Source organism: Thermobia domestica, chromosome 14, assembly GCF_964235325.1.
Source record: "Thermobia domestica chromosome 14, izTheDome1.hap1.1, whole genome shotgun sequence".
NCBI lineage: Eukaryota > Metazoa > Arthropoda > Insecta > Zygentoma > Lepismatidae > Thermobia > Thermobia domestica.
This window is the reverse complement of record NC_137467.1, coordinates 179750765-179760755: the sequence shown is the minus strand read 5'-3', so window position 1 is coordinate 179760755 and position 9991 is coordinate 179750765. Positions and strand designations below refer to the sequence as shown.

General features: G+C 40.4%; 1 protein-coding gene across 1 annotated transcript; it reads left to right on the top strand.

Moving 5' to 3' along the window:
- Positions 1–1390: 1390 nt before the first annotated feature.
- LOC145670132 (uncharacterized) lies at positions 1391–2548 on the top strand. Its single transcript, XM_081738504.1, has one exon. The coding sequence runs from the start codon at positions 1391–1393 to the stop codon at positions 2546–2548; it is 1158 nt and encodes a 385-aa protein (XP_081594630.1).
- The last annotated feature ends 7443 nt before the right edge of the window (positions 2549–9991 follow it).

Genomic DNA, 9991 nt, shown 5'->3' with positions numbered 1-9991 from the left:
CCTATTTCCATTTGGACCTTCACCCTTCATGCCGAAAATATACTGCATTTGCTATTCCTAACATTGGAGTTTTCGAATATTCTAAACTTCCACAAGGTCTAAACGTATCTCCTGCATTTTATAATAAATTTATGAGTATCGTTTTATCGAATTTGGAACCTCAATCCCTCGAATATTATTTTGATGATATTGTCTATTCAAGCGATTCGGAAGAACAAGCTTTAGTAACATTAGAAAAGCTGTTCAGACGTTTTCGCGTTAGTGGACTTCGTTGCAGCGTTGCCAAATCTAAATTCCTTTTCGATCAGTTAGATATATTAGGCTATACTATCTCTCAAGACGGACATAGAATTAGTGAGAAATTGATAAATGCAGTGAAAACATACCAACCACCTAAAAGCACGCGCCAACTTAGACAATTCTTAGGTTTAGCGAATTACATGCGTAGAGGGATACGGGACTATGCCAAATATGTAGCCCCTTTCCGTCCTCTCCTACGTACAGGTGCTAAATTGCAGTGGTCCCCGGAAATGCAGTCCGCCTTTGAAACGATCAAAGACAAATTGGTCTCTTCCGAAGTACTAAAGCCCTATGATCGGAATAAACCTCTATGGGTATATACGGACAGCTCTGAAACTTGTATCGGCTCGATTCTCTTACAGAAAGAAAGCGAGACTGACACTGAATTTTACCCAATAGCCTACTTCTCACGTTTGTTAACACCTAATGAACTGAAGTTGTCTATTCTCCATAAGGAACTTTTATCCATCATTGCCACCTTCAAAGCATTTAAGTTCTATTTGCTAGGTAGGAACTTTACTCTTTGTTGTGACAATAAGAGTTTGACTTACTTACAAACTGCGAAAGAACTGAATTCGAAACTTTTACGCTGGTACATGACTATCAGTGAATTTCAATTTGATGTTAAATTTATTAAAAGTAAGGACAATTTCGCAGACCCCCTCTCACGTTACACTATCCGCCCATGCGATACCGAAGATGTCACATTTGAACGTCTTGCAGCGGAAAATTGCTTTGTGTCGAACGCAAAGAAGACAAAAGGCATCCCAGATTTTAAGTTTTTGGACCCTGTAGATGTCGTAACAGCGCAGAAAAAGATTCCTTCTTTGGTCCGCTGTACAAATTGGTGAAAGACGATCAACCGCCTCGTAATCCAACCGAAGCAAGAGCATTGCGAAGCTTCAAAATTGTTAATGACAAGCTTTACAAGATTGCTCGCTACACTAACTGTGAAAGATATCTGTTGTGTATTCCCGAGAGCCTCAGAGAAGAAGCGTTTCATCTCATACACACACTTCCTGAACTTGGCAATCATGGTGGACAACAGAAAACGTACGCGTTGGCCCATTCTCGTATCTTTTTTCCGAACATGCGTGAATATCTAAAAGAAAAAGTTCGCCTTTGTGAGTCTTGTTTGTTACACAAACGGAACTCCAATCAGAGAAAATTATATCCTCAAACTTATGCAACAAATGAACAGCCCTTCTCCACTCTTATTTTGGATGAGATAGGTAAATTACCAATCACAAAACATGGGAATACCTACATCTTAATTGTTTCTGACCTCACCACCAGATATTTGATTGCTATCCCCATCCCTGATGTGAAAGCAAACACAATCGTAGAAGCGCTTCGCACCCATGTCTTTCTTGTATACGGGTACCCTCGTATTTTAAAACTGGACAAATTACCTAGCCACTCCAGCAAGGTTTTCAAGGAATTTGCTGCGAAATACTCTATACAAACAGAGTATGCTACAACTCAAAACCATAACAGTATTGGCTTATGTGAGAAATATTGTGACATTTTACAATCATCCATTCGGCATTACATAAGTAAAGATCGCGATGATTGGGATGAGATATTACCCGCTATCACATTTGCTATTAACACGTCTGTTAATTCCAATACTGGAGATAGCGCATATAGACTTCTTTTCGGCCACTTTCCCCGAACGGCTTTTGATGTCAAATTCGACACTTGCACCGACCCCGAAGTCTATACCGAACGTCTCAAACTATTGCAACAAATTCGAGACGAGGCGCAAGAGAAACTTAAGAACATATTCAAGAAAAGGCTAGATGCTTTTCACCCAAGTCCCCGTTCACATGACTTTGATATTGGTGATCCCGTAGCCATACTAGATGTCACGCCTAAAGTTAATGTGCCGCAATTTTTAGATTATACCTATAAATTCCGTGGACACATTATTGGCAGATGTCATGGCAAGAACAAATATCTCGTTCGTTATGTCAATGGTAGAGGTATCCAAATTGAGGAAGAGATTGCAGTAGAACGATTGAAAAAACTACCTGCAAACCCCCCTACCACCTCACTTGGCAAACAACAAAACGCTCAACCTGCGAGTAATACACAAGGGATGTCCACAGACTCCGTAAACAGAGCTCCGCCTCTGAAACTCAAGCGAGTCCAGGGTCATTGGCAGACTGTGTACCCCATGGTAACCGCAAACTTGCTGTCAACCCCTCTCCCTGTGTTTTTCCCTCGCCTCATTCCTGTTGTGTAGCCTTCCCCTTGTAACTATGCATCCCGCCTCTTCTCCCTCAAGTTCGAAAAAAAATGGTATTCAGGCAATACTTAAAAGACACTGATTTGGAAAACGAGTACTGGAAACGGAAATTGAGAATCAACCCCTTTCCCCACCCTGATCGAGTGGTCTGATCAACCACGCCTTCCCACGCCCTTTCACGCCCAACCACGCCCTTTCCTCCCACATTCTCATTTCCTTTTCCCACTCACATTTCCTTCCCCGTCGGAGAAGAAAAGGAGACATTTTCCCCTTGAAAGGTGTCTTCCCGTTGTGCCTACTTCCCGTTATGCCAACAGGCCCTCCAGCACTTTGTAGAAAATATTTTTAATGATCTTATCTGTAGGCAGAACGGTAATTCCCGTTGTGCCTACTTCCCGTTCTGCCTACTCTTTCGAGACGGGGAATTCTGTGCAGGGAGGGATCTTTTCTAGGGATTTTTTCTTTAGTAATTCTAATAGATTCTGTAAGAAGAATAACTATTCCTTTAAATTTCATCATATATTTTAAATGTTATCTTACTTGCTCTTCTCAGAAAAAATGACTAGGTACAGTTTTGTTATTAGCAGCGTTATTCACGTCTACTTTAGTAGAGATGTGTTTTTTTAATACTTACAGAGAAATGGAAAATTAATTGATTCAGTTACAAGAAAATAAACTTATTTCGGTCTAATATCAAGTCATTTCACAACAAAATTTTATTCAGTTTTCCAGTAGTTCATCTCCAACATTCTAAGGCTCGCAGTACGTAATAGGTGCTACAGTTCACATCCTCAAAATATATTTGGCCATATATTAAACAAACAATGCAAGAAGATGCATAATTCGGTCTCTTTTCTTTTTCTAAAGAAAGCCTTTGTCTTCTACATCACAGATCTTTTTCCGGCATCACCTCTATATATGATCAGGTGCTTTGTCCTCTATACATGTTTCTGTATTACACGCAATATGTCGTACTTATATTGTAAAAAAAGAAAAAAATGGGACCGCAATGGCTCAGGCGTAGAGCGTTCACCTCTGGTGCATGGAGTCCATGGTTCGATCCCAGCTCGAGCCAGGTGAGCTTTGTGGTGGACAAACACCGTGTGCGTTGGTTTTCTCGGTGTTCTACCGCCGAAGGAACCAAAGCTGAAATATAAGCGAATTGAACAAAAAATAAAATCATTGAAGGCACGTCTGGAATCACATGTAATAGACTTGGTGGCTTACACAGATGCAGTTGCATACTGTTTGCATTTAGAACAGTGATGGTGAGATGTTTTAAATATATTGGCTATATTAACGATATATGGTATTAACATTGACGATATGTAGTATTTACATTGACAATATAAGTATATGTAACACTGCATGTAGTATAGAATCGTGTTAGAAGACAAATTACCTGTTAAGGTAATGCCAAAGAAGGAGCAGTGATGTAAAAGACAAAGGCTCTTTTTTTTCAAAAGGGCCGCCTTATGCATCCTCTTGCATTGTTTGTTTAATGTATGGCCGAACATGTCTTGAGGATGTGAATTGTGGCACTTTTTAGTACTGCAAGCCTTAGTATGCTGGAGATAAACTACTGGAAAACCGATTAAAATTCGGTTGTGAAATGAATTGATATTAGCCCGAAGTAAGTCTGTTTCGTGTTCGTTTCAGATACAATGTCAAACGGGTTACTGGCAACTGAATCAATCAATTCGAGGAAAGAGATATGATGGAGACAAACACTCTTTTTAAAGGCCGCCTTATGCATCCTCTTGCGTTGTTTGTTTAATAGTTGGCCAGACATGTCTTGGGGATGTGAACTGTGGCATTTTTTAGTACTGCAAGTCTTAGCATGCTGGAGGTAAACTACTGGAAACCCAAATAAAATTTTGTTCTGAAATTGCTTGATATTAGATCTTTTTTTTTTAAAATGTTTGTTTCACATACAATGTCTAACATTCTTGCAACTGAGTCAACCAATTTTCCATGTATGATGAAACTTGTAGAGGTGGTGGTTGTTTTTACAGAAGCTTTTAGAAATACTAAAGAAATATTCCCTACAAAAATTCCTCCCTGCACATAATTCCCCGTCTCGAAAGAGTAGGCACAACGGGAAGTAGGCACAACGGGAATTACCGTTCTGCCTAGAGATAAGATAATTAAAAATATTTTCTTTAAAGTGCTGGAGGGTCTGTAGGCAGAACGGGAAGTAGGCACAACGGGAATGAACCCCCTTGAAAGACACAAAATAACTCGACGTTATTACGTAGGACTTTCGAGACGAAGACAACAGAGAAACAAAAGGGTACAAGACAAGGATTAGTACAAGACACATCGCGTTAGACATGCGAATGGAGTATGTATGACACACACCCCTTGCTTGCAACAGTGCATCCAAGAGACCATGTGAATTCCATTGACACTTTTGTATATAGACTATACCAGGAGAATTAATGGATATTCATCATTCATTTCTTTCTGTCTTCACTTCTGTTCATGTCAAAACCTGAACTCAAATTTTAACTCTACGTGTTCCTTTATACACACGAGAAAAAAAAAAAAAAAACAACATATGAATATCAACGTAATGTTTTAAATGCACAGATCCGACTCCTGCTTGTTTCTGTTGCTTTCTCCTCGCACGACTCCGTGCTTCTCTGCGACGAGCTTTGCTCACGGCGCATGCGCTCACTTATTGTTATCTTGTCATATGTTGACCTTGAGTTGGAGTGAACACACATGTTTGTTCTCCCCTCCTCTCATTCTAAGAAACTGTAATATGATTTTGAGGATTCTTGTCTTTAAATGATTACTATTGAGATAGGTGTCCGTTCCACGAACAGACATTGAACCTGCTTAATAGAGACATGCATTTCAGTGCTACAGTAATATACAAAATGATATTGACATTTTGCAATTGGCAATGATTTAATTTTATTCCATTAGTGTAGGATTCGTGTTTTGAGTGTGTTCATGTAACACAGGACTCTAGAAGCGAATATGATATCAATTTATTCACATGTTATTTTAGTTTGATTGATTTTAAACTCATTTTGCATTTTATTTTAGTTGGTTATATTCATTATCCATAACTACTTAGTGCTTGCTGAAATAAGTATGTGCTCATATATTTTTCATTTCAGGTACATTGATTTAAAATTTTGTCGTACCTTTCGCATATATTTTATGTTCATTTCATGTTTAATTTTCAATTTCCTTTTGATTATTGAATGATACATACATTATGCAATTTTACGAAATCATTTCCAGATTCATGCATTATAATTTTATGCAATTTTAATAACTTTCATTACTTTCAGCTTTGATTTTATATTCAATATTTGCATTTATGTTTTGATTTTGATTATTGTCTGTTTATGTCATAGTTAGTCTTCCACTCAATTTACGTGTTTACGACCTGAATGATATACAGGGCTTTCCATTTTAAATTCGCCCTTATTTTGAGTTTAATTTTCACATATGTATATGTTTCACTTTTGTTTCAAATTAAAGTTTCATTCACTTTGTTATGTTTAAGAAACTCATTTTTTTCGTTTTACTCCGTATTGCATATTTTCAAGTTTTCAATTTTGTATTTGAGAAAATTGCAACTTCGCGGAGGGAGCGTAAAACAGATCTAATTTGTAATTTCTAAAAGGAATACAAAATAAATCAGAAAAGAGTAAAAACGAAATAAAGATACGCGATTATTTTAAATTTAATTTTACATTGCATAGAAACGATTTCTTTCGTGTCTTATGCAATTAGCTTTCAATCATTCAACATTAGCCGGAAGCAAACATGCAGATAGAGCAGAAAAGAAAAAAATAACACACAACGAAACTGCAGACATAGGATGGAAACACATTGAAGAGAACGTTCTCATCACAAGCAATTGATTTGCTGAGATAGGGACGCCAGATCCTTCGAACAACGCCGAGCGAACTTACAAATAGAAGCAAGGACTTGTAACACTAAGCTTTCTACCTCGGTATTTCAAACTCGCAACACCTCTGTGGGCGAGCTACTCCGATTTGTGTTATTTTGTTATCCAAGTATATATGAATCTGAAGAAGAAAATACCTAAAATGAGAAAAGGGCTGTCATAGACTTTTAGGGTATTTCAGATCCTTAGGAGACACCCTCGTGGTCCGCCCAAACGAGGGAAAATCACCGAAAACTTCGCCCATACAGAAAAAAAGGAAGAGATGATTGCCTAGCAGTCTACGATGCTGGAGTCCAGACTCATAATTGGTCGTCGCCCAGAGTTAATCTAAAATCAATTTAGATGCTTGATGGACTAAAAACCTTCCCACCTCAGTTTTCGGACTAGTGTCACTTAACAACCTTCAAGAACTGTGTATTAGTGATGTGCTAGTGTGAGTGTTCATACAGACTACTACGAACTGGAATGGATGGAACCAAAGCCGTAAGTAGTATTCATTTATTGGCAAATCCGAGTCAATTGCAGTTTCTATACATATACTCTCCGTTCTGCTCTCGTATCTGAATGTTTCCTTTTAGGCTGTGTTGTTTCCAATCTAACACCAACCCAAAATTTTGTCGGGAATTAAATTTCAAATAAGATTCGTTTTAAGAAACAAAGGCACTCGCATTAAAGCCTCACACATTGCCTTTACTGTGAATGAATATTTCCTTTCTGCTCGTACTTTTCCTCCTCGAAAACTGTGTACCTTCATTCACCCCAAAATGCTCTCCCAATAACTTAAAAATGAAGATACGTTCTAGGTTGCAGGTACGGAAACCTGACCTAGACAAGAACGTTCAATGTGCGCTGTGCCCTGAGACCAGGTAAGACTCAGGAGCATATGCACACAACGATATAATACAGTAACTAAGCAACATCATAATCACTAACGCCCGCAGATTTTTTCCAACAGTGGGGCAAAAGACCGATATAGAAAAAAATCTGAGTTTTACGTCCCACGATTATGCCGGTTAGGCTAAGGGAGACGGTGATGATAAGTGATGAATGAAATGGTGGAATGAAGGAAGTGGGAGGAAACAGGAGAACCCCAAGAAAGCCCACACTCACGGTGATTGTCTACCTCGAAGTTCAATTCGCGTGGGCTGGGATCAAACACGGGACCCCAAGGAGCAGAGATGAACGTTGTACCACTGAGCCACCGCGGCCCGTCAGTCAAACGGCCACGCGTCAAAAAGGCCTGGGTCAAAAGGTCTCCGCAACAAAAGGATGGGAGTCAAAAGTCCTGAATAGGAACGCCCCTCATCAAAAGGGCCCGAGTCAAAAGGGGCCGAATCAAAACACCCCTCATAAATAGAGTCCGGGTCAAAAGGGTGCCACGACAAAATGACCCAAGTCAAAAGCCCTACGTCAAACGAGCCCGGGTGAAAACCCACACACAGTGTTTGTTCACCACAATATTCAATTAGCGGGGGCTAGTATGGAACCTGGGACCCCATGCAGCAGGGGTCAACGATCTACCACTGAGCCTCCGCAGCCCCTGAGTCAAACGACCCCGTGTCAAAGGCCCCGGGTCAAATGGTCTCAGCAACAAAAGGGCACGAGTCAAGTCCCGGATCAAAACGTCCTTCATCAGAAGAGCCCTGGTCAAAAGTGGCCGAATCAAAATGCCCCTCATAAAAAGAGCCCGGGTTAAAAATGACCCATGTCAAAAGGCCCTGCGTCAAACGAGCCCGGATGCAAAAGGGCCCACTGCAAAACAGCCCGAGTCAAACGGCCCAGTGTCAAAATGGCCCGGGTCAAAAAGTGGCAACGCTACAAAAGGGCCCAAGTCTAACGGCCAGGGGTTAAAGGGCCCGAGTCGAAAGGGGCCGAATCGAAACGCCCCTCATAAAAAGAGCCTGGTCAAACGATTCCCGCAACAAAATGACCCAAGTTAAAAGGACTTGCGTCAAACGGGCCCTTATCAAAAATGTGACCGCTACAAAAGGACCCGACTCAAACGACCACGCGTCAACGGTCACGCGAGGGCACGGGTCAAAATGTCTCCGCAACAAAAGGGCCCGAGTCAAAAGGCCCGAATCAAAACGCCCCTCATCCAAACGGCCCGGGTCAAAAGGTCTCCGCAACAAAAGGGCCAGAGAATTGTGTGTTAACGCAAAAATTCTGGTAGCCATAATAAACATAACAATTATAATGACTGTATTCATTTTCGCGTTACGTTACTATACTCAGAATTTTTACGAAGACTGTTGAGGAATGACAACCAACGTCAGTAACAGAGGAGACTTTTGATGGAAGTTACAATTGTATAAATTAACATTTTACGAATGTAATCCACGAGAACTGAGCAAATGTATGGTGGAATTTCAGTTACAGCGGAAAAAATTATTGGTCTCAATAAAAAAGTTCAAAAAAAAAAAACATCAACCACTTTTGGTCATTCTTATGCAAAGGACCCTGTGTAAGTTCTCGTCAAAAATAAAAGTTCTATTTGCCTCACTCTTTTGCTGTAATCCTATAGATATAAAGGCAGCTCGTCAGGAAAAAAATATTTCGACGACACTGATAACGATTTCAAGAAAGTAGGGCCAAAATATCGCAAATGTTTATAATGGAGTATATTCGGATTTTTGTAGGTACCGTCCATAACTCTGAGATCAATGATTTGCACATATGATGTGCATCAGTGTACGGGACAAATAATAGGTAGAAACGAAAGTGGTGTTATGTTTCCTTTGGCTGATACAGGGTGTTGAAATTGGGCACCATCTGGAAGTTTAATAGACTGTATGGCAGAGTACTTGGTGGCTTGGAATTGTATTACGTACCATCAGCGCCTCCGAAATGCAGATCAAGATGATGTGGTGTTCCTCCCGAAAGCAGGGCTGTGACCCGAAGGTCCCTGGGCAAGGTGAAGCCACGACGGTTTGCCATTGCCTGCCATGAGATGATGACGTCCAAAAGATGGAACCTACAGTTGAACAAGGGATCCGGACTTCCTCTATCCCCACCGGGAATCGAACCTGGGATCCCTTGAGTACAAGGCGAAGAGCTTATCCGTTCATCCACCGGGAACATATTCTGACAAATAAGACCATTGTCATATTATGATGTACAGCAGGGTAAGGCGCAAAATAATAGTTGAAAACGTCAGTGGCATTGTATTCTGTTTGATCGATCCGGACGTTTGAGGTTGTGTATATGGAAGCATTCGCTTCATATTCGCTATCTGTCATATTCGCTATGGCTACCTCTATAGAGGGAAGTACAATAGATGCGTCTTTGTGGAGGTGTTGATTTCTGTAGTAGCTTACTCGTCTTTAGTGACTGCAAGTAGGTGGTGATCGATTCGTGTGTTGTGCCTACTTCATTGTGGCTGCAAGGAGTTGCAATTCCTGCATGCATTTGTCCAGTGCCTTTTGTTGTTCTGTTTCTCGCGACATTTATGCGAACTTTGTTGTTGTGTATTATTTGTTGTTATTTTCTGGTAGGTTTCGCCAGTG